Genomic DNA, 27,559 nt, shown 5'->3' with positions numbered 1-27,559 from the left:
ACTATTAGCCGTGTGCCGCCTCAGCCAGCGTGCTGCAGTGATTCTTATTTCCAGCGCCTGTCTCTTTGCGATGGGAGGAGAGGGGGTGGAGAGCAGAGGGATAAGGATGAAGCTCGAGGGGGGAAGAAGGGGGAGAAGGGATGGCAGCTCAGCCCCCCCCAAGGCTAGTCGACGGGGAGCACGAGCTGAAAACCTGCTCGCCCCGCGCCTCGACTGGCGGGAGAGACTGCTAGGAAGATAAAACCCGCCAAACGCACCCGGTGTGCCTTATGAAGTTTCTCTCGTTCTTCTTTTCCTGTAGCTGTCTTTCTCTCCCGCTCGCTCGCTCGTATAAATATTTATAATCTGTATTCTTCTCCTGTTCCATTCTCTATCTCTTTCTCTCTATCTGTCTCGCTCTCTCTCTCTCTCTCTCTGGATGAATGTATAGCTCATGCTGCTTTGTGTCTGCAGTCTGGCTCCAGTGAGAGCTCAGCATTGGCCTCAGCATTAGACTTTCATTCTACCTGATGAACCTCGGTACAAAAACACACTGTAGGGAAACACTGTCATATTGCCAGGTGAACACACTCATTCCAACCATCCTCTCTTTCCTCTCTTCCTTGTCTGAAAGTCTGTCTTCTCTTTCTTACTTTCCTTCTGTCTTTTCTTTCATTTTTCTTTTGTCTGATTCCCTCCCTTTTTCTTCTATCCCTTCCTCTATCGCTCCCTCCCTTTATGAAGATATGGGTCTCTCTTTTTTCCTCTCTCTTGGCATCGTGGCAGCTTCCTCCCTTCTCTCAGTATTTTTAGCAGGAAGGCTCCTCCCGGTTCTTCTGGCAGGGGCTCAAGGCTTTGTCAGAGCTGGTGCACACTGCAGGAGAGGGGGAGAAGAGGGGGGAGAGAGGGAGAGAAGGGGAGAGGACTGTAGAAGACAGCGGGGAAGATGGGGAGGTAGAGTTGAACTTCATCCCATGGAAGGTCTATCTTTAGCTGGTTATCCTCAGCTTTTGTCTCTTGAGACCCAGAAGACAGAGATATTGTTGTTTTAGTGAAAATGACTTTTGTGGATTCTAAGAAAGACCTGGTTTGGTGGTAGGGCATGTAATCATGATTTGTTAGGCATGGTGTCAGATTAACTGGAGAAGGAGATAGGATGAAGAGATGCCGAGAGGAGAGAAAAGGGACAGAGAATAGGTAGAAGGCAAGAGGTACACACAGAGAGGCTATACAGCACCACTTCAGTCCAATTCTTTCCAATAACGCTCTCTTTGATCAGCTATCAATGCTTCTAACACAGTGTACTCACACACACACACACACTGATGCTGCTAACACTTCACAGCCCAGTATGAATCAATACAGCTTAGAAAAATTACACCGAAGACGCTAACCATATGATGAACCTGTACTATGCATTAAGTCATGGGTGGCGTTGCAGTGCGTTTGTGCACAACGTCCCTGCGTGTGGATATGAGAAAGAGAAGGTGCTGCTTTAGATTTCAGTGGCATCTTCATTCATCACGTGATGGTGGAGGGTCGCGGAGCGGGGCCTGTATCCAGTAGTAGATGTTCTCTGTGCTGCCGCCTGCTCTCCATCGCTGGTTAAATATGGATCTCATTGTGCTTCTGGGTCCAACAGGGGTCAAGAGTGTAGCTGCTTTCATTCTTAACTTTCTGCTCTATACTCCTCTTTTCTCTCTCACTTCTCTTTATTCCTCTGTCCATTCCTTTCTTTCCTTCTCTTTAGCGCTTTAACTCGTATTTCCCTTGTTTCTATCTCTACCTTGGTATTTTACTCTGTATTTGCACATCTTCCCATATCTCTGTCTCTCTCTGTCTCTCTGTGTCTCTGTCTGTCTTTCTTTGTGTCTCTCTCTGTATCTCTCTCTGTGTCTCTCTCTGTCTCTCTCTGTCTCTCTCTGTGTCTCTCTCTGTCGCTCTCTCTCTCTGTCTCTCTCTGTCTCTTTCTGTGTCTCTCTCTGTGTCTCTCTGTGTCTCTCTCTGTGTTTCTCTCTCTCTGTCTCTCTCTGTGTCTCTCTCTGTCTCTCTCTGTGTCTCTCTCTGTGTCTCTCTCTGTGTCTCTCTTTGTGTCTCTGGGTCTCTCTCTGTCTCTCTCTGTGTCTCTCTGTGTCTCTGGGTTGTAGAGTTCAGAGACTCCTGTGTCTAGGGCACTACTCTTTAGTTAGCGCCTGTTCCCCTCTGCTCCCATTCTCTCCTGAATAATAGATGGCTGACTCCTATGATGTGATTGCCGCGTAGGCACTCTGTGTCCACTTCATGACCCCCCCCCCAACCCTCTCCTTAGCTCAATAATAGAAAATACAATCATAAACATTTCATGAGTGCTGTCTTTCTCTTCACAGGCTCTCTCTCTCTCTCTCTCTCTCTCTCTCTCTCTCTCTCTCTCTCTCTCTCTCTCTCTCTCTCTCTCTCTCTCTCTCTCTCTCTCTCTCTCTCTCTCTCTCTCTCTCTCTCTCTCTCTCTCTCTCTCTCTCTCTCTCTCTCTCTCTCTCTCTCTCTCTCTCTCTCTCTCTCTCTCTCTCTCTCTCTCTCTCTCTCTCCATCCATCCATCCATCCATCCATCAGTGGGGAGGAGGAGACAGTGCAGCACTTGTTGTTTCTATGTCCAGGGGGGCTGATGTACGTTGGAGGGGACCTACATTTAGTGTAGTCAACAGGTGGAGGGACTGTCTAGGTAATTACTTGTTGGGGCAGGTGAAAGTAGCAGTGTGGAAGCCAGGAAGCATCAGATGCAGTGGGTGGGGTGTACGGAGCTCAGAGCTATGTTGCGGGTGCTGACACTGGCGCATGCCTACGGTAAATTGGTGGACCACATGGGGGAGTTTACAGAGGTGTAGATGAGGAGGGGGGCTTGGTTCTAACTTTTTAGATCGGTTACAATTAAGAAACGTTTTTATTTTTAATGATCTTGGAAACTATATTCATCTCTATATTTGGAAACTATATTCATTCAAGTATGTAGACACCCCTTCAAATGACTGGATGCGGCTATTTCAGCCACACCCATTGCTGACAGGTGTATAAAATCGAGCACACGGCCATGCAATCTCCATAGACAAACATTGGTAGTAGAATGGACCTACTGAGGAGCTCAGTGACTTTCAACGTGGCACCGTCATAGGATGCCACCTTTCCAACAAGACAGTTCGTCAAATTTCTGCCCTGCTAGATCTGCCCTTGTCCACTGTAAGTGCTGCTATTGTGAAGTGGATACGTCTAGGAGAAATAACGGCTCAGCCGCGAAGTGGTAGGCCACACAGTCTCACAGAACAGTACCACCAAGTGCTGGAGTGCATAAAAATGCTGTCCTCTAATGCAACACTCACTACCGAGTTGCAAGCTGCCTCTGGAAGCAACGTCAGCACAAGAACTGTTAGTCGAGAGCTTCATGAAATGGGTTTCCATGGCCGAGCAGCCGCACACAAGCCTAAGATCACCATGGGCAATGCCAAGTGTCAACTGGAGTGGTGTAAAGTTTGCCGCCATTCGACTCTGGAGCAGTGAAAACACGTTTGCTGGAGTGATTTCACCATTTGGCAGTTCAACGGACAAATCTGGGTTTGGCGGATGTCAGGAGTACGCTACCTACCCCAATGCATAGTGCTAACTGTAAAGTTTGGTGGGGCAGGGATAATGGTCTGGGGCTGTTTTTCATGGTTCATGCTAGGCCTCTTAGTTCCAGTGAAGGGAAATGTTAACGCTACAGTATACAATTACATTCTAGATGATTCTGTGCTTCCAACTTTGTAGCAGTTCCTTTCCTGTTTCAGCATGACAATGCCCACGTGCACAAAGTGAGGTCCATACAGAAAGAGTTTGTCGAAATTGGTGTGTCAGAACTGGATTGGCCTGCACAGAGCCCTGACCTCAACACCATCGAACACCTTTGGGATTAATTAGAATGCCGACTGCAAGCCAGTCCTAATCGCCCAACATCAGTGCCCGACCTCTCTAATGCTCTTGTGGCTGATCGGACGCAAGTTGCTGTCCCCAGTCCACCTGGCCGTGCTGCTGCTCCAGTTTCAACTGTTCTGCCTGCAGCTATGGAACACGACCTGTTCACCGAACGTGCTACCTGTCCCAGACCTGCTGTTTTCAACTCTCTAGAGACAGCAGGAGCGGTAGAGATACTCTATATGACCGGCTATGAAACGCCAACTGACATTTACTCCTGAGGTGCTGACTTGCTACACCCTCGACAACTACTGTGATTATTATTATTTGACCATGCTGGTCATTTATGAACATTTGAACATCTTGGCCATGTTCTGTTATAATCTCCACCCGGCACAGCCAGAAGAGGACTGGCCACCCCTCGTAGCCTGGTTCCTCTCTAGGTTTCTTCCTAGGTTTTGGCCTTTCTAGTGTGGGCATTAATATGGAGTTGGTCCCCCTTTGTTTTTCCTAGCCACCGTGCTTCTACACCTGCATTGCTTGCTGTTTGGGGTTTTAGGCTGGGTTTCTGTCTCGGGTTCTGTACAGCACTTTGAGATATCAGCTGATATAAGAAGGGCTATATAAATACATTTGATTTGATTTGATTTGAAGTTCCCGCAGCAATGTTCCAACATCTAGTGGAAAGCCTTCCCAGAAGAGTGGAGGCTGTTATAGCAGCAAAGGGGGACCAACTCCATATTAATGCCCATGATTTTGGAATGAGATGTTCAATGACCAGGTGTCCACATACTTTTGGACGTGTGGTGTAGCAAGGTTGGATAACCACATATCTCAGTCATAGTAAGTATATTTTTCTTCAATAAAGTAGTTATCAGCAAGGTCGGAGACTCACTTTTGAGTTCAGCGTAATGCGTGCCCAGTGGGGTATCTCTGTCTGGCTGTATTCTGACTCATCACCCTTTTCAGTGGATGAATATTGATGTGACATTGTGTGACAAAGAACAGGACAGGCTGCTATTTTGATGCTGTGTCTTCTGTATGTGCTAGGCTTGGTATGGAAGTGGAACAGCAAGAGAGAAAGACTGAAACGAGAGATGAAGAGAGAGAGTGAGAGGAACGACAGAGACCACCTACTAGACCGGAGATGGTGTTACCGTCTTTGTCGGATTTGCGTTTAGGTTGCGGGTGCAAATGAAATGTGTGTGTGTGTGATTACTGGGATGTACTGTGTGAGGGCAGAGTGTGTGTTTTGGATGCGTTGCTTGCTTAGTCGCTTGTGTTTTTGTGTGTGTTTTTTCGATTGTGTATGTGCCACTGCGGTGTGTGGGTGGTGTTTAAACAGGAGAGTGTATTTGCCTCATGGCTTCATGTTCAGGTGGGAGGGATTAGACACACACACACACACACACACACACTGAATGGGCGTTGTAATGCTAAACCAGGTTGAGTCTCAACATGTCTTCTTATAAACAGTAGTTATTGCTTCTGTAGACAGACCAATGCAACTAGGCTGTTATGGCATAGAATGACTTGATTGAATGTGCAGGAGACATTATTAGTAAGTACTGGTAGATACACTCTGTTATGTCGATGGGCAGCTAGAACAAGTTGGACACACACACACACACACACACACACACACACACACACACACACACACACACACACACACACACACACACACACACACACACACACACACACATACACACACACACACACACACACACACACACACACACACACACACAAAGGGCAGTAATCCCCCTCGACATGCCATGGATTTGGTCAAAACAGGGATTTTCCTCTTCAAAGGGCAAGGACCACCCATCGGAACACCGGAACAATGGTGGCTAGAGCGCCGGAAGCTTCACACACAGACACACAGACTAACCGCCCTCCTCGGCTTCTAGGATATTGAGGATTTGGGGGTTATTGTAAAGGCCAGTATAGAGCACATTCCACTGTATCTTGTCAAGCACAGGTCCCTTCAGACAGCAGATCACTCCCCTTAACTAACCCTGTTAGCACTGGGTCTGTATTAAACCACACACACACACAAACACTGGACAGTGAGGGATGAAATGAGAGGGATGAGGGATGGAGAGAGTGAGGGAGGGATTGAGAGAGAGCGCCTCTGCAGTGTCTCTTTTGGGAGGAGATTGTAGTGCAGGGCTGCTTAGACAAGCTTTAGACTTAGACAGAAGTGTTGTGCGTGTTTTTGAGTGTTTTACTGTGTGTGTGTGTGTGTGTACATGTGTTTTTATTTGATTACTTTTGAACTGAAACACAGAGAAGGCTGGCTGCTTTGTGCGGGTGATTCACAGGGAAGTTTAAACTATTTGTTGCTTGAAAGCGGCTTTTGAAATCTAAGACAAAAGTTTTGAAAAGATGGTTGCTAACAGCAGCAGACAGTGCTCCGCTGCCTGCATATTTGGATTAGTCTCTCTCTGCCTCTTTCTTTCTCTCTCACACTCTCTGTCGTCTCTCTCTTACCTTCCTTTCTCTTTTCCAAAAGCATCACGTTCATCTTTCTTCATGTAGTTTTGTGTTTGAGTGAGTTATTGTGTCCAACGTGTGTGCTTTGTGGATGTGGGAGAGTGACTGTATTGTGGAATGGTGATTTGAGCGTTGATGCATTGTTCCACTGTGCCTGTATGTAGATTATGTTTGATAAAGAGAGACAAGCACGGCCTGCTTTCACTCATTGGAAGAACACAATGTTTTGATCACTGGTGGTGTTCATAAAGTACATAGGACCAGGAGTTTTTCCCGGTAAGGTCATGTAGTCAGGAAACGCTCCTGGCCATAATCCTAGTCATACAATATGCAGATTCAGCCTTTCACCAAACATGATTTTAAAATGTCACACATAAAACTTGAATTAATGGAGGTGGATGCGGGGGCGTGTTTATTGAACGAGGTATGCTTCACTCCAGTCAACCTAACTCCACTCCTAACTGAGGGCCAGTGAACGTATTTGATGGATTTTATCCGGTCACATCCTCTCTAGGGTAACGGACATAATTGAATTTATATACTGGGTCAGTGTTTTTTGTTAAGAGGTCCTTCATTTCAAAAGTTTCAAGAAAAGGCGGCAGAGGAAATGGAAATGGAAGTAGGACAAATAGGAAACGATGACACTCTAGGTGTTGCCTCAGTCCTTGGCCACAGGGGTGCAATTAAATGCTTTGGCCACTGCTGTGAAGAAGCTCCAAATCCCTGACGTCTTTAACCTGGGCTATTTAACAGCCTCTATCTGATCATCTGCAAATGGGACATCAGGCTTGCAGTGTTCTGTGAGTTCCAACTTCTGCTGTTGTCCTTGCTCCAGGGGTATCTGCAGGCTTATCTTCTTTAAAAGGACATTTCAACATTCATCATCTCCAGCACCACCATCAACATATGAGAAAATGGTGCATTTTCTAGTAAAAAAAACATTGAGGAAGATAAATGTTTCTAATGACGACATCCACCAATTAGTTGGCAATGCCTACTCATAATTGGTTCAAATCACATGATGCACACCGAAGATGTACACAAAACATAGAAACACGCCATTTTCACATATGTTGACGTTGGGGTGGATGAACATGAAATGTCCCTTTAAGTCATCAGATGAACTGAAGCTCCTAACAGCCTCCTGGCTGCAGGTCTTGGCGTCTCAAAGCCTCCGGAAGGTGTCTGGACACAAGTTCTTCTTTAAAAGAAAGTCCATGAGTATACTTCCTTCTCTTCCCTCACTTCTTTTACAAAACTGAGGCGGCGTTCCATGCCAAACTACCATGTTGGAATCTGAACAGGAAGACCCTGCTCCTCTGATAGGCATCTACATCATTCCTTAATGGAGCTGACGATTTGTCTTGATCTGTGAGATGGAGCCAACCATGCCGTCATGTAGGTCTGTGAGATGGTTCTTCCCCGCTGCAAAATGCCACGTGCCCCTGAACACCTTTTTCAGGGTCAGCTGGATGATGCAGAGGGTTGATTTCTCAGGCTGGACTGATGCCACTTCTCTCTTGAGTTGAAGTGTGAATACCGGCCAGTCCATGTTGATGGGGGGGGGGGGGGGGGGGCTCTGTTATGAAGAGTTAACTTTTTTCAGGATTTAGTTTTTATTGGCTGGATAAGGCACTTGGGTTGTCTGTCAGTAAAGGATGAAGATAGATACTAAAGGCATTGTGCTATTTCTCTGAAAAGTGGAACACTTGGAATGGTACTGTACACATTCCACTATTTCTCTGGCTGCACATTGTGACCATTTATTGGAACCATAGAAAAATAATCATTCTAATTATATGATTGTTACAAGTGAGTTTTGACCCTTTTTTGTGATGTGTACTGTAGGCCACATCTTTTTTTTTGCTGTTTAATCATGCCAGTATGTAAACTTGCCTTTGTTTTCAGGTGCAAAAATCATGATGTAAGTTCATTCTTATGGTTTAGGTTATTTTGTTTTTTCTATGAGTAAGAAATACTCAAATCAAGGTCCATACAGTTTATTGCCATTATGTATATCTGTACAATAACCCAATAAATAAAGTTTACATGCAAGAAAAAAATGTGTTACATCCAGCCTAGCTAGTTCTTCCTCTTTCCCACTCAAGGATCCCCCCCTTCTGTCTCTCTGGATGCTGTCACTGTTCTCTGACTGGCTGTTGTGACAGAGCCGTCTCTTGAGTTGTCAGCCTCTCTTAAAGCTGAGTTTAATTACTCCTTTTCAGCAGCATGACACACGCACACACACACACACAGCATGCCACATCGTTCTCGCAGTAATTGTCAAAAAATGCAGTGATTGAAGTCTCCATCAACCGTGCTACCTGACAAACGCCTATGTGTCTCACGTCTCGTAGACAAAGAAGACCCCAGATTTGTCATGGTTTTCACAAGGTTTTTTCATCAACCCTTTGAAAACATTAGGGGATATGTAGATGTGTGTGTTGGCCTGCCACAGTGTTGGACAGGCAGTGCGGATCGATGGACTGTCCCCACTGTGCCCATCTCTGAATAGACAATTAGAGGAGGAGGAGGAGGAAGAGTTACAGTACATGATTATTGACTGGGTTTGGATGAAGGGTCCATTCTATGATAAAGATATGCTAGCAATGGCTCATGTAGAAAATGGTTATTCTAATAGAATATGTTTGATATTTACTATACGGTAGTTCTAAAATCCTTTTATTTATAATATTCCTAAAATGCTAAATAATGAAATAACTGTATTGAAAGTTCCCTGAAATATTTCCTTTCCTATTCCTTTGTTACCTGTGATTAATGGAACTGTGACTGTCAGATGAGAGATGTCTTTGTGAGAACGAACAAAACAAATATGATTGTTGACACCATTGCAACTAAGATGGATCGGAGCTAGTACGACTCATGACAGACGAGACAAAAATAAAGACATTCCGTATCAATTAATTATCTTTTTCCATTGGATTTTTGTACTCTGTTGCACCTGTAGAAGTTTGTTGAATGGGTGTGGACTACTTTTGACATGATGGTCCATTTTCTCCTTTCTCTCCTCTCCCTCCCAGGCACCTTGCCCTACGACATAAAGATAGTGATTGCGGGGAACCATGAGTTGACCTTTGACCAGGAGTTCATGGCTGACATGATCAAGCAGGACTTCTACTACTTCCCATCAGCCTCCAAGTTGAAACCAGAGAACTACGAGAACGTTCAGTCCCTGCTCACCAACTGTATCTACCTGCAGGACTCAGAGGTCACCGTACGCGGCTTCCGCATCTATGGCTCCCCCTGGTGGGTGTCTCTGTAACTGCAGTATACCTGATAGTTGACAACACTCCTACTACTTCATCTATTTCTACCTATCAATCTTCTCTCACAACCACTTTGTCCTTCTTCTCCACTGTGTGTTCTCCACTGTGTGTGTGTGTGTGTGTGTGTGTGTGTGTGTGTGTGTGTGTGTGTGTGTGTGTGTGTGTGTGTGTGTGTGTGTGTGTGTGTGTGTGTGTGTGTGTGTGTGTGACCAATGCTCCATGATGCTGTGTTTTTGGTGTGTCCATGTGTTTTTGGTGAGTGGCCCCAGAGGTATTGTGTAGGCACTGGGAGGGGTGTGCGTGTGGGGCCCCCAATGCTAGGTAATTGGTTTGCTGAGATAGTGGGGTCCCTTGAGTTAGAGGAATAGCCGCTATGGAGAGATGCCTGAGGTGTGTTGAGATAGTGAGAAGGGGTGAGAGAGAGAGAGAATGGAGAGGGAGAGAGAGAGATGGGGAGAGGGAGGGAGGGACAGAGAGAGAGGAAGAAGGAGGGAGAGAGAGAGAGAGAGAGAGTGAATGAGAAATGAAGCGGGAGAGAACTGAAGACAGAGGGTGTGAGAGGAAGAATGGTGTACACAGCTTCAATTCAGTAACACCAGCTGGGCTTGGCTGGTGCAGTAGGCTTGCTACAGAAGGCAGATGAAATGGTGTGTGTGTGTTTGTTAGCGTGCCTGTGTGTTTGTTAGCGTGCCTGTGTGTGTGTGTGTGTGTGTGTGTGTGTGTGTGTGTGTGTGTGTGTGTGTGTGTGTGTGTGTGTGTGTGTGTGTGTGTGTGTGTGTGTGTGGGTGGGTGGGTGTGTTGCAGCAGCCCGAGGCTCTGTTCCTCCAGCACAGAGGGACTCCAGCTGGAGGCTCCGTGTGTTCCCCTCTCCACACTGTTTGCTCCTCTATCTCTCTACCTCTCCTCGTCCATCCCTCTCCCTCAATCCACCTGTCTGCTCCTCTATCTCTCTACCTCTCCTCATCCCTCTCTCTCCCTCAATCCACCTGTCTGCTCCTCTATCTCTCTACCTCTCATCATCCCTCCCTCTCCCTCAATCCACCTGTCTGTTCCTCTATCTCTCTACCTCTCCTCATCCCTCCCTCTCCCTCAATCCACCTGTCTGCTCCTCTATCTCTACCTCTCCTCATCCCTCTCTCTCCCTCAATCCATCTGTCTGCTCCTCTATCGCTCTACCTCTCTTCATCCCTCCCCCTCTCCCTCAATCCACCTGTCTGTCCGTGTGCTCCACATGTCGCTGGCTTGGCAGTGGGGAGCACAGGGGAACGCGGGGGAACGAGGATGTCTCTTTCTATCTCTAATCTCTGTCAGGAGCAGTGGGACAGCGCCTGCTTTACCCTCTCCAGTCCTGTCTCCATGGCGATGCCAGGCTGGCACTGCTTTATGGCCCGTGGCCAGCCTGTACTGTAGCCTCGGGGTGGTGGAAGGAGAGAACCCTTTCTGTCTGTCTGTGTCTCCTGCCCTGACGAGTCGTCTGGCCTGAATGAACTGTAACAGCACAGTCACTCTCCCCTCTGCTCCAGTCACTCTCCCCTATGCTCCAGTCACTCTCCCCTCTGCTCCAGTCACTCTCCCCTCTGCTCCGCTCTCACCCTCCCTCCATCTCCCTTCTTCCCCTTATCTCCCTGTCTCATTTCCTCCATTCTTCTCCCTCAATCCCCTCAGCCATCACTATTCCACCTAGCCCTGCTCCCATCCCATATCTCTCCTTCTCCCCATCCCTCCATCCGTCTTTACTTCTGTTCTGTCATCCTTCAATCACTCGTTCTCTTTTCTATCCCTTCACCCGTCCCTCTCTCCTCGCGGGGCTCTGATGGCAGGTTGCTCGCAGCACGGTGCTTTCTTGTCCGTCCCTTGTCCCTTGTCTCTGTCACACACACACACACACACACACACACACACACACACACACACACACACACACACACACACACACACACACACACACACACACACACACACACACACTCACAGCTCCACCATCCCTATCCCTACCCCCCAGTCTCCAGACAAAATTAGATCCGAGCATAGCATGCTGCATCCTACCCAAATCCTAACAATTTGTCATTCTCTGAAATGTGGAATCAAAAGGACAGCATGGGGGAGCAGTTGTGTGTGTGTGTGTGTGTGTGTGTGTGTGTGTGTGTGTGTGTGTGTGTGTGTGTGTGTGTGTGTGTGTGTGTGTGTGTGTGTGTGTGTGTGTGTGTGTGTGTGTGTGTGTGTGTGTGTGTGCCTCTGTTCCTGTTCTGACAGTAATGCAAGTTTACAAGTCATTTGTCATGGGCGTATCGCAAAGCCACCCCGCGTCTCAGAGCTAAAGGGACGGCGAGACAGAATGGAAGATGTGTGTGTGTGTGTGTGTGTGTGTGTGTGTGTGTGTGTGTGTGTGTGTGTGTGTGTGTGTGTGTGTGTGTGTGTGTGTGTGTGTGTGTGTGTATGATGGAGGCAGAACAGTAGAGCCCCAAACCATAGTCTAACAGTAGCGTGGGAGGCATGGGAATTAGCCACAGTAGTCGTCTTTTCAAAGCCCAAACGATGCAGAGAATCCACTACACAACGCACAAGCACAGAAACACAGCGGAGCGAGGGAAACGGGGAGAAGGAGGACAAAGTGGAACGAGTGAGGGAAGTTTTAATGTAGACCTGCTCAACTGTGTTTGGAATTTTAGGCCTACTATTTTGAGTGTGTCTGAGAGGGCAGAGGTGGCAGCATTAGTGTTGTCTACAGCTGTGTGTGTGTGTGTGTGTGTGTGTGTGTGTGTGTGTGTGTGTGTGTGTGTGTGTGTGTGTGTGTGTGTGTGTGTGTGTGTGTGTGTGTGTCAGAATGTATGAGGTCTCGGGAACACATGTTTTGCTTTACACGGGGGAGAGAGAGCTCCTCGCTTCGCTGCAGACTTCCAATGTAGCTAATCACATGGCTAATTAAGGAGATCACAACACTGTGGTGCGCGTGTGTGTGTGTGTGTGTGTGTGTGTGTGTGTGTGTGTGTGTGTGTGTGTGTGTGTGTGTGTGTGTGTGTGTGTGTGTGTGTGTGTGTGCGTGCGCCCTACTGGTATAGCCAAGAAGTGAACTATAAATGATGTAGCCTATTTAAATGATTAGCAGAGACTGTGTGGGCCTGATTCAATTCATCGTAAACCAATCCCTTAAACAATGAATTGAATTGTGATTCAGTTATCATCAACACAACTGTGTCGTGCTCATGGACGGAATGATCACCTTGTAGTTAAACATGTTCTTTTAAACATGTTCTTTCTACAGCTTTAGTTCCACATAGATCCTCACAGTATTTCACTCTCTCTTCACTGGTTTTCTCTTGAGAGAGAGATATAGTAGGGTGATAGGAATATTATTACAGAGAAGAGATAGTAAAAGGGAGAGGGTGTAGAAAGAAGGTAAGAGAATGGGGTAAAGAAAGAGATGGAGAGATTGAGAAGCAGGAATGGAGAAAGGAGCGCGAGAAAGGGGGAGAGATGGAGAAGAGGGGGATGGAGAGAGTAACAGAGGCCTTATAGCGGCCCTCTCTGTGGAATTAACTAATGGGTTAACTTTCTCTAAGTGTTCATAATGACAGTCTCTAAGGACGGCACACACCACACACACACATCTGAAGAGCGGCGGGAGAGAGAGAGAGAGGGGGAGGACAGAGGAGTGAAATCAGGAACTGTTTATTGATGGGGGAGTGGTGGGATGAGGAGACATTTTTTTTTTTAATGAAAAAGGGAGAAATGTATCGCTCCCCACTGCTCTCCGCACGGAATAATTAAGCACGGAGATGCAAAAGACTCTTTAATTAGATTTTTTAATTATTTAGGATTTCACTTCTTTCTATAGTGGCCCAATTAAGAAAGCTCATCAGAAAAACTAAAGAGATGAAGAGAGTCTTCTCCTCTTCCTCCCCCTCTTCCTCCCCCTCTCCTCTCTTTGATTCATGGTGAGGGACAGAATACCTGCTCCCCCTGTTTTGAAAACTTCTCTGATGAAGGGGGGATGGAAAGAAGGAGAGATCTCTCCTCTTTCTCTGTGTTTTTAATTAACAGGTGTTTTGATGTAGACTGAGAGGAGGGGTGGAGAGTGGCAGAGGGAGAGAGGGACAGAATACTCCAGGGGTTTTATATAATGACTCTAATGATGTAGAAATGATGAAGGTAATTTGACCTCTTTGGAGTTTGTCTAAGAGTTCTAGCTGTTACTGCTGAACATCTCTTACAGGATATAACGAGGGAGGGAGGGAGGGAGGGATCGTCCTTCCCTGTGTGAGCTAGCTAGCTACAGTAGTGTCTTGTGGTGGGTGTTGCTTTTGTAGGGCTGCTCACCAGGGTCCTTGCTAAATTAACATCTGATGTGTTCAGAGACTGTCCCAAAACCCTGGAGCCCTGTGCTCTACCCCTCCTTCTCTCTCCCTCTTTTCTTCTTTCTCTCTTGTTCCTCCACATCGCCTGTTTCCAGTGGTTGAGGTGTATTCCCCAAGTGGGACAGTGAGGTAGCCTATGATGAACACTGAGTAGTAATAAACGGCCACTTAACTGTTTGGAGGGAAAAAGGGAGAGAAAATGGCCTACTTCAACACTTGTCACTTTCCCCCCTCCGTAGATTCTCTTTGTTCTTTAATCTCTTTCCTCCATTCTCGTTCTCTTTCTCTAAGTGCTGTCAGTCTCTGTCCCTGCAGGTGAGTAAACACACTGTTATGATGAGGTGTTATGAAGGGAGGGAGAGAGAGGATGAACAAGGAAGGAGAGGAGGAGAAGACGTTTCGTTTCCCTGTGTCATTTCCCTGTAGGGATTTCTCTTTAAATTACCTGTTAAATGGCCTCAAGAGGAAAGACTTTGTGAGTGTGTGTGTGTGTGTGTGTGTGTGTGTGTGTGTGTGTGTGTGTGTGTGTGTGTGTGTGTGTGTGTGTGTGTGTGTGTGTGTGTGTGTGTGTGTGTGTGTGTGTGTGTGTGTGTGTGTGTGGTGCTGTAGGCCATTCTCCTTGATTACACACAAATGCTTCCCCTCTCCAAGGCATGTGGGCTTCATATTAATTCTGAATTAAAGTGATTCTGTCCATATGTTCCACCCTCTTCTCTCTGTTTCTTGCTCACACACACACACACACACACACACACACACACACACACACACACACACACACACACACACACACACACACACACACACACACACACATACACATACACATACACATACACACAGACACAGATATAGTGTTGTTCTCAGCGTATAGTTTCTCCCTTGCGGTCTCAGTCGGGTCAGGCAGTGAGCAGTCACTGGTCAGTGTTTTTGTTGACCACAATTAGACCACATAGTCAGAACCAGTCTAGAGGACCAGGAATGCTCGTCCAAAAGGGATCAGGGGTGTGAGTGGGGTTGTATGATGCTGTGAGTGTGGGGTTATTTCTTCCCCCTTAGGGTGTCTCTGTCCTCCATATCAGACCCTTCTGCTGTGCTGGCACACGTGCTGCCATGATGCCCAGAACTGGTTCAGAACAGGGGTCCCTCTTCACCCCCATCTGCCATATTTTCACCCCACCCTGCACCATCCGACCAACCTCCATCTTTGGCAAATCAGTGTGTTTCCTTATGCACAGGAGACTGGTGGATGGGAGGGAGGGAGGGAGCAACAGTAGAAGACCCTCCTTTTTCTTTTCCTTTCTTTCCTGTTCTTCTCTCTCCCTCTGTCCACCGGAGAACTTTGAAATAATTTGTGTCTCGTGGGTTTTTACACATTCTAATTTCCAACTAAATGGGACATCTGTTTGACAAAGGGAAGATTTGCCACGGTTGCCAAGGCAACTATCACTCTGAAGGAGGGGGGAAAAAAGAAGTCCAACAGCTTTTCTGGACAGAATTAGACTGTAGTGGATGAAGCTAACGCACATTATCCCTCCAAGACAAACACAGCTTAGACACATGCTAGTCCCTCTCTCTTTCTCTCACCCTCTTTCTCTCTCGCTCTTTCCCTCTCTTTCCCACCTCCCCTCACTTTTTGCCTCATCCCCCTTTTTCTCTTCCCCTCTCTCCCTATCTCTTCTCCCCGCTCCCTCCTTATTTCACCCCCCCCCCTCTGCAGAATCATAAGAAGAAGAAAAAGATACACGTCACATTGAGATCTGCCACCAATTAAAAAGGAAAGCCCCTCCCCCATCTCTCCACTCTTCCCTGTCTTCCCCACTGTCGTTTCGACTGTCACTCCTCCCCTGTGAAGCCACCTCTTCCTCCATGGTAATTGGTCATTATTTAGAACAGGAAGGGACAAATGTGCTTCCCTAGCGCTTCTAAATGCTATTTAAATGGGAATGCATTATGTTCTACGCTAACAGGGTTAGCGCCTAGCGCCACGTCTGTTATTAGGGAACTGTGGAAATGAGACAAGCAGGCAGGCAGCAGTCTAGGCTCAACCATGGGAATCAAAATACGGCAAAGACCTGTTGTCTGCCTGTGACACTCTACAGAGGTGTGTTTGGAATGGAGTCAGACTAGACCGTGGATGATGGGTGTATGGGCAGGTATGGACACAGGAGAACGTGTAGGAGGGCTAGTGTCAAGTACAAGAGGCTAGAGATGTCTGATCTTGTACTCAACCTGCAGCTTACTTCAAAGTGGTTAGTGTGCATTGGACCTTATGACCATGTTGACCCAGATCAGTGTTAACCAAATGGGAGGTCAACTCATGGCTTTAACATCATGAGCGCTGGCTTGAAACAAGATCCCTACTTTAAGCATTAGGTGGGTCATCGCACAGACACATCTTTAAGGGGAACCTTGCTGGCATATTTGGGTGTATTCCCCCCCCCGAAGCTAGCAGGGTTTGGACCCCTCTCTCCAGTGCCGCTCCAGGAACCTCCATATGACACAGTTCTCACCCACCTGCTCTCATCACACACACACACACACACACACACACACACACACACACACACACACACACACACACACACACACACACACACACACACACACACACACACACACACTGGGCTACTGCAGCTTTCCTCCACCTGCTGCAACAAGGGAGGCTTACAGGATGTTGGAAGCAGGCGCTGCCTACACCCTTACTTCTCCACACACACACGCTGCTGACAAACACACACATTGAACACACACACACATGTACATCCACAGAGAGACTCACTTCCTCATCCTCTTAGTCTTTCTTTGTCTGCCAATCTTACTCTCTGTCTGTTTGTCTGTCAGTCTCTCTTTTTTCCCCATGTTTCTCTTCTTCTCTCATTCTCTCCTTCCTTTCTCTCTTTCACACTTTCTTTCAAGTGTATCCACTTTGCGAGAAGACGTAGGTGGCGGCATGTGGCATGTGGACGTCCACATCAAATCCCCCCCACCCTAGCGGCAAAGTTAGTGCAACATTAGTGCAACGTGTCTCTGAGCATCCTGTGAGAGCAGCGTCCGACGGGAGCTCATTATCGCTGGGCATGAAGTCGTCTATCATTACCCAGCAGATTTGTCATCTCTCAGTACCTCACACTACCCAGCCAGGGATAGGGGGAGGAGAGGAAGGGGAGCGAGGAGGGGAGGGTCTTTGTTCGGGGTACTTGGCTACAGAATCTGGAGAAACTCACAATGTCATGACCATGCACAGTATCTATTCCTGACAGTGCATTTCATAGGGATCCATGACAGGCGTGTCATAGTGTGACTACGTGTCTTAATATTGGAACTTTGTGAGCAGTCTATTGATTAGGTAGAGAGGGTGATATAATTATGTTTACTGCATATTGCTTGAGATTGTATTGGCAACTGTATTGTAACTTATAAATTCATGGTTAAAATTCTTATTTTGAAAAAGGGCAGTAAATTGCTGAAACATTGTCAATAGAAGCGCTCCTTCCTCCTCGTTCTCTCGGGTTAATACGGGAAGAAATGCTTTTAGCCTGATTTAGTTTCAGAGCTTCCCTTGCTGCTTTATGGTGCGATGTAAAACACCAGAAATATTAGTGATAATACGATAGTGAACGACCCAGATGTCATATTCTGTTGTGTAGCCCGAAGTTCCTTCAAAGTCATGTGTCTGTTTAACTACTAGTAGTCTTTCCTAAGTCCCACTTTAATGCATGTCACTGATGTAGATTTGACGTGTGGGCAGATGTACAATTGTGAAGCGTAAGCTGCGTAAGCTATAGCACAGGTATAGGAGAGACGAGGCTCAGTCCCTGATCAAACACGGTTTCCTCTGAGATTCTGACTGGTTTCTGCTGATCCGTACTTTTCTAACTGTTTCTAAGAAAGGGAGGGGGGGAGAGGCATGGAGGAGAGGAAAGCGAGGGAGGGCAGGGATGTGTTTGTCTTTTCTGACATCCAACTTGATTACAGAGGAACAGCAGCAGGCAGGAGAGAGAGGGAGAGGAAGAGAGGGACAGAGGAAGAGAGGAGAGCAGGAACAAGAGACACATCTATTCATCTGTCACTAACCCTACGCATCAGTCCCTCTGTTGCCCTCTCTCTCTCTCTCTCTCTCTCTCTCTCTCTCTCTCTCTCTCTCTCTCTGTCTATCTGTCTGTCTGTCTCGTTTTTCTTTTTTTATCTATCTGGTGGTATGTCTGTATCACTCTTTTTTTCCATTTCTAATTCATTGTTCTCTTTTTTGTCTTTGTCTATGCGTCTCGTTCTCCCGACAGTATACAATATATTTCTCTTCCCCCTATGTTTTCCTCTCCTCTCCTAATTCCCTCCATCCCTCATCGTTCCTCTTTAGAGCAAGTCTGCCTGCATTTTATTAAATGTGGGAAACATCAGTCTATAGGGAGACAGAGACCTGCCAGGTAGGTGTGTGTGTGTGTGTGTGTGTGTGTGTGTGTGTGTGTGTGTGTGTGTGTGTGTGTGTGTGTGTGTGTGTGTGTGTGTGTGTGTGTGTGTGTGTGTGTGTGTGTGTGTGTGTGTGTGTGTGTGTGTTTGTGCATGTGAGTATGTGATCAACAAGGGGCGGTGGGAACAATGTTTCAGCATTTCACCAAACAAGCAGAATTAATGACACAGTGGAGGAGTAGACATGGGAGGGAGGGGTGACAAACACAGGTGGGAGCTCTGGGATTTATGGGGGGAGGTAGGGGTTAGTGGTTGGTTTAGACAGCAGCTGCTCTTCATTGATGGGGCTCGCTGTGGGAATGGATGAAACCAGCTTGATTTGACAAAGAAATGTAGATTTTCGAGAGGAAATGTACAGGCAGCTTCACAGCTGTATAATATTGTTGTGTGCTGCTAGTTTAATAAAGATGAGGTTTTATTGACAGAAGATATGCTCTCCTCTGAGAAAACCCTATAAGAACACGTCTGGCTTTAAACCTGACATTGAAGGTGGTGGGGGTTCTTGGGTTGTGTGCTGCTGCTGCTGCTGATGAGTGTGAAGCTGTGAATGAGCACAGCTGTGAGGCTGACTGCTACTGGTCCAGAGCACCAGGCCTTTCAGACTTCACACAAGACAAGTGTCTCTGTACCCATCACTGTTTTGTTGATGAGGCTTGGTGTGTGTGTGTGTGTGTGTGTGTGTGTGTGTGTGTGTGTGTGTGTGTGTGTGTGTGTGTGTGTGTGTGTGTGTGTCTGTGTGTGTGTGTGTGTGTGTGTGTGTGTGTGTGTGTGTGTGTGTGTGTGTGTGTGTGTGTGTGTGTGTGTGAGTGTGTGTGTGTGAGTGTGTGTGTGTGTGGGCAGATCTCCCTGCACTCTGTCACAGATGGGCTCTGCGACGCCACCTTGGTCTGCTCCAGTTTCACCAGGATGTTTGGAAACTCTGAGACTACTGCTGAATAGGGGTGTGTCTGTGTATATCAAAACGTGTATATCAGCTCAGAGTTGTGCAGGTGTGTGTTTGTGTGTCAGTGTGTGTGTGTGTCAGCTTCGGGGCCAGACATTGACTGGTGTAGCTCAGTGACTGTACTGTGTTTAGTAGATGAGAGCTCGGTGGTAGTCCATCACCTAATCTTCCACCCACCCAGTGCTTAGACCACTACCGCGCTCACCGGTTGCCTGCAATTAAACCATTACAGACACACACAGGCGCTGAGAGAGGGAAAGATGGGAGGAGAGACTGACTACAAAACAGCATTGCTTGATTTCCCGTGGGTCAACATTTACTGATACAGTTTCCCTGTTTCGGTGTCTTGTGTGTGTTCATATTTCTTTCCGAATTTTGAGCGTGTGTGTGTGTGTGTGTGTGTGTGTGTGTGTGTGTGTGTGTGTGTGTGTGTGTGTGTGTGTGTGTGTGTGTGTGTGTGTGTGTGTGTGTGTGTCAGCCCGGTGCTCCTCGGTTCCTACTGAACCTGCTGGGTGTTACATAAGTCATGCTGAGGGCCAATATGTCCCCAATCTGCCTCTCCACAGAGAGAGGGGAAGTGGGGATGGGGGCAGGTAGAGGTAAAGAGGTGGAGAGGTGAGATTAGACAGGAAGAGAGGGAGGGAGAGAGTGGGCTCACTAGATGACAGAAATATAAGAGGAATAGATGGGTTGAGTTATGGTACGTGGATAGATAAAATGAAGATGGAGAGTGAAAGATTAAATAAGGACAAGATGGTGACGGGAAGAACGGGAGGGTACGGGTATGTTGAAGTAAGGACTGTTCTGTAGCTCACACAGGGAAAGGGGGTACCTAGTCAGTTGCACAACTGAATGCATTCAACCGAAATGTGTCTCCCACATTTAACCCAACCCCTCTGAACCAAAGAGGTGTAGGGGCCTGCCTTTAATAGACATCATCGGGGGTTAACAGCCTTGCTCCAGGGCAGAACGGCTGATTCGAACCAGCTACCTTTCTGTTACTGCAGGCTGGGCTGGGCCCTGTCACATTTCTTATCCTCCATACTGTCAGTCAGATATACAGTACTCTGCCTTTCAGCATTCTCTCTCTCCTTCCCCATCTCTTATTTCCCCTCTATCCCACTCCCTTTCTTTCTTTCTCTCTCTTTCAATCTCCTTCTCTCTCTGCATCAGTGTCGGTGTCCCTCTTCTTCTCCCTCTCCCTGTCCCTCTCCTTCCCCTTCTCTCTCCCTCCATCCCTCCCTCTGTCTCAGTAGTCCTGCTGTGAGGATCAATCTTGCCGGGTGGACTGGCTTGTGTGTGTGGTAGTCGTGATTAAACATCAAAGTCTGTACATTAACCATTGTGTGTGGGAGGGAGAATAGTGTGCGCTGAGAAAGGTTTAGAGTTGGGATTAATAATGGATAAGAGAAAGAAATGTATTTCTCTGTAACATGAAATAGCGTCTCCTTGGAGTCAAACTCTCTCATGCTTCCATGTACCAGCGTGTGTGTGTGTGTGTGTGTGTGTGTGTGTGTGTGTGTGTGCGTGCGTGCGTGCGTGCGTGCGTGCGTGCGTGCGTGCGTGCGTGCGTGTGTGTAAATTAATTTATAACTGTCCTATTGAAAGATTTTAATCCTATTCTGTACGATAGAGAGAATGGGACAGAAGCAGTGTCCTGCTTCTTAAACTGACTCATTTTTAAAATGGCTCCTCATTGGCTCATGGAGTAGACTTAAACAAAGAGGACAATGGGAGATATCAGACAGTCAGAGGACATAGAGTACCTAGTAGTATTTAATAGTATCTAATACTGACAGAGAAAAGTTCCCTGAGAGTAGAATGTATTGTTTGTGTGTAATTACCCTGTAATAGTAAGTAGTGTTAACAGTCAGTAGCCTGTGTTTGAACTAGCCCACCTAGCCTCCAGGCTAGTGAATAAGTAAATGAGAACAGGAAGATGCTAATAGCATCTCTAAGCAGTTCTGTTGACCTCTATCTGAGCAGTGAAGTCCCAACGGACCTCTCCCACCCCAGAACACTTTTAATTGAAACAGGCTCTTAACGAGGTTAGCGGGGGGGGGGGGGGGGGGGGGGGGGGTGCAGGGAGTTTAATAAGAAGATCTCAGCTCTTTGGAGTGACGAGTGACAGCACAGCAACCCCCTTTTGTATTACCCAGATGTGCATACTGTACACACTCATACACGTATACAGTACACGCACATACACACAGTCTAATAAGATCACACAAGCAGAGTGTATGTCGTGACTCAGTGTTTGTGTGTTTTCCTCCCCTTCCAGGCTGTTATTAGGGTCATTAAGTCGACAGTTTGTCTTAATTAACTCAAGCTGAGGTGATGATGATGGGGTGTGACTGCATCCACTCAGCTTCTCTGAGAAATAGAAAACTTGAAATGAACACACACACACTCCTATAGCATACACACATTCGTTAGCTGTCTCTCTGGTTGCCCCCCTCTCTCAGCATCTATTCCGTCTTCCTATTCTGCGTCTCTTCATACTGTTTGTCAAAAGATATATAGAGAGAACCCAGACTGGCTCTATACTGTATAGATACCACTCTCTTCTGTGTGCTCTCTCCGTTTTTCTTTACCTCCCTTTCTCTACCGCTCTCTTTTCCTCTGTCTCACAACATCACTAAAACCATCTCCCTCTCTTTCTCTCTTTTGTCTCTCTTTCTATATTTCTCACCAAGCCTGTTCCTCTCTAGACCTCAGGATAAGTCTGGAACTGATTTAGATTTAAAATTCCTCTTCTGGCGTGCTGTTTTTCTTCCTAACGACTGTGAAGTTAACCAAAGTGTGTGTGTGTGGTTAACGCCTCGCGCCCCTCAGCACTGCCTGATTCGTTAATCATTCATGGCTTTCTCCAATGATATCATTAAGCTTCTGAATGGAGAAACAAATACACACACACATACACACACACACTGAAGTAGTTACACACACACATTACCAAGAGCGAGACTGATCTCTTATTTGTTTTTAAACCTTCTATAATATTACCCTGTTGGGTAAAGTGGTGTTTTGGGTAAACCTGACACAATCTCTCTCTCTCTGTCTCTGTCTCTCGCTGTCTGTCTTTCGCTGTCTGTCTCTCGCTGTCTTTCTCTCGCTGTCTGTCTCTTGCTGTCTGTCTGTCTCTGTCAGTCTCCACCTCTCTCTGTCTCTGTCTATGTCTCTCTCTCTGTCTCTCTCTCTCTATGTGTGTGTCAGTCTCTCTCGCTTCAGAAAAGAAAGGGGGAAAACAATTACATCAAATGAAAGTAGTGATTTTGATGCTATTGTTTTTTTCCCAGTGTGCTTTGCTTTGCCCCTAGACGACGCCTAGGGATCCAGCGCTCTAACTCAAACATCTGTTTCCTTTTTTTTTCATATCCGTAACAAACCTTGGGTATTAACAGTCTTTAATATGCTGAGCACGTCCCCAATTCTCCTCCCTAACTGCACCAAAAAAACGCTAGTTCAATTCTAATCCCTTTTCTGGTCAAATCCTATTTATATAGAAGAGATGTATCTTCCTTTTGCTACTGTGATAAGGATGTAACATGTTACATTTCATATGGTCCATGTCCTAATAAAAGAAAACAGTCAGGTGCTCTATCAGAGTCAGGTGCACTTTCAGAGTCAGGTACACTTTCAGAGTCAGGTACACTTTCAGAGTCAGGGGCACTTTCAGAGTCAGGGGCACTTTCAGAGTCAGGGGCACTTTCAGAGTCAGGGGCACTTTCAGAGTCAGGGGCACTTTCAGAGTCAGGTACACTTTCAGAGTCAGGTACACTTTCAGAGTCAGGTACACTCGTGGATACCATTTTTATGTCTGTGTCCAGTATCAAGGTAGTTGGTGGTAGTATCACGATCCAATGCTAACTAGCGTTAGCGCAATGACTGGAAGTCTATGCTGCCCTACCTACCAAGCAAAAAGGCAGTAACTGCTAATTTGGTTGAAAATTAGTTAATGTCATTTTTGCTACATTAAATACATGCTTAATTATGTGGACAAGTATCCTGCATCGATTGTATTGTGTTTTGGAGAAAATGGGGTTCATATTAGGAGTAACTGCAATAAGTTACTGTGAAACCATGGTAAATAAAAAACATTTTCTCAGTTCCACGATATGAGCAGATCCTGCCTTTTTGCTTGGTAGGGCAGTATGGGTATCTGCTAGCATGCTAGATACTGTATAGCATGTGATTTTGGCAATAATGGTAGAAAATCCCAGACTTTTAACTTGAGACAAGTTGGAAGTGGGAACAGAAAGAAGAAATGCAAGTATTTACATAATGTACAAACTCACTCTTTTCTCTCTCATTCCCTTCATCTCTATCTCATTCCATCTCCATGTCTCTCTCAATAGCCCCTTAATTCTTTCTCATCTCCCCCTTCTCTCTCTATCTCTCTCTCTCTTTATATAATCCTCTGTTAGGGAAATTACAGTCCAATAGCGATTACCAGAGAAAAGTGCTTTTCCTCCGTCTCTCATCTCTCGCTTGTTGTTCATCTCTCCATTCAGATATGAAGAGGGGATGGATGGGTTGCGTCTCAAATGCCACTCTATTCCCAATACAGCTCTGGTCAAAAGTAGTGCACTAGGGAATAGGGTGCCATTTCGAACGCAGATGAGACTGGCAGCTCATCTCATTTTAATTGAGACATCCATGTTAAGACGGACATTAATATTTAACCGGCCCAATTAATATGCTCAGGCCAATTTAAACGTTTGTGTAAATTATTGAAATTGCGTTCACTGGGAACTTCAGATGTTTCATCAAGTGTTTAGGCTCTGATGTCCCGAAGTGATGGAATTTTAGTGGAGTAGATTCAAGCTGAAATGGGACAGCGTTTCCCATGATGCATCTCTCACTCTGTCTCCTTAACCTCTCAGGCAGTGACCCCAGGGTTGGGACCATCACCAAATGTATCCTGCTGTATTATACCACTAGGACTTTTTAATTAAGTACGTGTATGTGCGTGTACATGTGTGTGCGCCCCCCCACACACACACACTCGCTTGCATACATACACAGACGGGCAGGAAATGATAAAACACCCTCCATCTGACGTTCCACTGAAGCGACGGACGGCGTGGCGCAGATAAAAGTTGGCTTTTCCAGTGACTGCTCTCTGCAAATTAAAAAAAGACGGCGGTACGAGAGCTAACGGCGGCGTCAACGTGGTTACACACGCGTGGCTCGCCTTACGGTACAGAGGAAGATGGATCTGAGGACTCATTGTTAGTGACATGTTCATTTCTCCACCGTCACTCACCCACCAGAGGCGTCCGCTATCAAAGTGAAGGGACACGGACCCAGCTGTCAAGTCCCTCTCTTCCTCTTCTTTTATCTCTTCTCCTTTCCCCTCCCGTCCTGGAAGGCTCCAATGCCGACTGTTGAATCAAGCGGGCGTTAATGTTTAATGTTGGGGCTGTGAGGTTTTGTAGCCTAGAGCTTTCTGCCTGCGTCTCTAAGGTTCTGTCTAATTTATGCTGTTGCACTTTGTACGTGGCAGCAGTAGTCTTTGATATGTCAGAGCAGATGATTGAGGTTCAGAGGTTAAGTGCCATTTTGGCTGTTAATCTCTCCCCCAGCAGGGCTCTCACCCCGCAGGGCTCAACCTTATTAGAGATGATGATCTGATGGGTGATTGTGTTGACAGTTGATATGATATACTGTATTAATCTCTGTCCTCTCTCTTTCTCTGAGCCAGGCAGCCATGGTACTATGGCTGGGGGTTCAACCTGCCAAGAGGTCAGGCTCTGCTGGACAAGTGGAACCAGATACCCGACTCCACCGACATACTGGTCACACACTGCCCCCCACTGGGTGAGGGAGACATTACACCTGGGGGACACAATCATGAGACGTCACCGCACACACGTTCCATACACACGCACATATGCACACAGTCACACGCACATGCTTTGATAGACTGTCAAATAAGTAATTCTTTTTGAATAATCTGTAATTTATTCCTGTTATCATCCTCGTGTAAATATCTACCCACACTTACATACACATTTGCATAACACACACACACTTTCACAGCCCATCTCCTGCTGCAGCTGGGAGATGCTCAGACGAGTGTGTGTGATTGATTTCTGTGGCTGCTGCGTGGCGTCTCGCCTCTAAACACAGGGAGTTATTTTCCGTTCAGTTTAGCCAAGTGTCTCCAGCTCCCCTCTCCTCATAAGCCACCGGCATATGGAGCAGCTACAGCGGGCCACTAATGCCTATTAGAGGGAGAGACAAAGAGAGGGGGAGAGAGAGGGAGAAAGAGGTGGGGAAGAAGGAGAGACAGAGCAAGAGAGAGGAGGCTGGGGAGGAGAGGGAGAAAGGGGTGGGGGAGAATGCAGAGAGCAAGAGAAGAAGAGAGCGAGGGACAGAGAACTACAGAGAGACCGTCAGTCTAGAGAGAGAGGAGGAGAAAGATACAACAGAAAGCGAGGGCTAGACGGAAGGTGACCGAGAAAAAGAGTGAGACGCCGTTCGTTCGCACTGCGGCAAAACCCCTCGTCTTTTATGGGGCGCGATAAAGCGATGGAACGGAGATGGAGGAGAGGAGAAATATGGCCTCTTTTTATCTAGCGCTGAGGAGGAAGTTACACAGGAGAGAAACATCTGTATAAATGCTGTTTACTCACCAGCTGCTTTAAAACCAGCAGAGAATTAGTTGAGTGTCCAGAAATGGAGACAGAGCCATTACTCTCCACATCACAAAAGTCTCCACAGACTTGTAAAGTAACCCAACGGGTTTTTAGTCGAATTGCGTTTACTTATTTCGAGCTTTTCACTAGATTTCAAAGCACTTTGTGTATGAGGGTGTGTCACGCCATCCACCACCAACGTGTGCATGGCACAAGAAAGACCAGTCCCGATAGTGTTTCTATAGACTCAGCAGAATGCTTCCTGTAGAAGTGGCACTAAATCAGTCTCTCTCTCTCTTACCCGTGTCACCCTGTGTGTAGCAAAGTGCAGCGGTGTGTGTAGCAGAATGTGTGTGTGTAAGTCATCTCCATTCTCTACAGGGCTTCTGGACTAGTGCATTATAGTATTGTGGAGTGATGTGTATACAGGGTGTAGTATGTGTCCGTATGTTATAGCACCAGTGTTTCCTATGTGGTTATTGACGTGTGTTGTGTTGCTGTCTCTGTAGGGTTCCTGGACTGGGTTCCTAAGAAGATGCAGCGGGTGGGCTGTATGGAGCTGCTCAACACTGTCCAGAGGAGAGTACAGCCCAAGCTGCACGTGTTCGGACACATCCACGAAGGTACACACACACACACACACATACACACACACTTTCATTCTGTATGAATGAGGTTTCTCATACTGCTACACAAGCCTACATATTTAAATCAGATTATTGATCTTGTAGGTCAAGGTCTTTGGAATACATCATTATGACTCGTTTATGGATTCTTGCAACGAGGCTGTATTTAATTCTAGTCATATATTATACCTGTAAGTGGTACTGCAGTATCTCATCCAGGCCAGGGGGGACTGGGAGGCCTTGTCTCCAGGCTGAGAGATTATATTTTGGGGTTAGCAGGTGTGTCCCCTGGAGCACCATGGCCCCTTCGGAGAGGACCAGATTAGTAACTAAATCAGATTCACACAGAGAGGAACAGGCCGGATTTAGCACTGCGTGTGGAGTGACTGAGATAGATTGGGAGCAAGGAAGAAGGGAGAGAAAAGGAATTGTAGCTTTTGTCATTTGTCACACATTCTCTACATCAGACCAGTTCATTCTGAGTGATCGAAAAAGCAGAAAGTATCTCACCTGTAAAACATTTGCTTCATGTCAAACGAGATGCAGTTGCCGCTGTCAGAGTTAGATGTGGCTAGTTCTGTCAATAAAGGGAAATGTAGAGAGAGTGTAAAGAAGTCAATGAACAAATGAGTGTTACTGTCACAGTCTGTCTTTCTCTCCCTCTCTAACAGTCGTCTCCCTTCCTCTCTCCTCTCTCCTCTACCTCCTCCAGGTTATGGTATGATGACTGACGGCACCACCACGTTCGTCAACGCCTCGGCCTGCACCGTCAACTTCCAGCCCATGAACCCACCCATCGTCTTCGACCTGCCCAATCCCACCAGGACCACATGA

The 27,559-nt window shown here is 46.7% G+C and overlaps 1 protein-coding gene across 1 annotated transcript in view; it reads left to right on the top strand.

The window, feature by feature from the left end:
* Positions 1-27,559, top strand: part of mpped1 (metallophosphoesterase domain containing 1) — a 29,046-nt gene extending 1,487 nt beyond the window's left edge. The window contains exons 3-6 of the mRNA XM_038977649.1: positions 9,442-9,667; positions 25,163-25,278; positions 26,609-26,722; positions 27,438-27,559. Of these exons, the coding sequence (XP_038833577.1) occupies positions 9,442-9,667; positions 25,163-25,278; positions 26,609-26,722; positions 27,438-27,559 (578 nt within the window). The remainder of the gene's footprint in view (positions 1-9,441; positions 9,668-25,162; positions 25,279-26,608; positions 26,723-27,437) is intronic.

The sequence above is a fragment of the Salvelinus namaycush genome, chromosome 38, assembly GCF_016432855.1.
Source record: "Salvelinus namaycush isolate Seneca chromosome 38, SaNama_1.0, whole genome shotgun sequence".
In the NCBI taxonomy this organism is placed as follows: domain Eukaryota; kingdom Metazoa; phylum Chordata; class Actinopteri; order Salmoniformes; family Salmonidae; genus Salvelinus; species Salvelinus namaycush.
The sequence above is the reverse complement of the archived record's forward strand: the minus strand, read 5'-3'. Positions and strand labels throughout refer to the sequence as shown.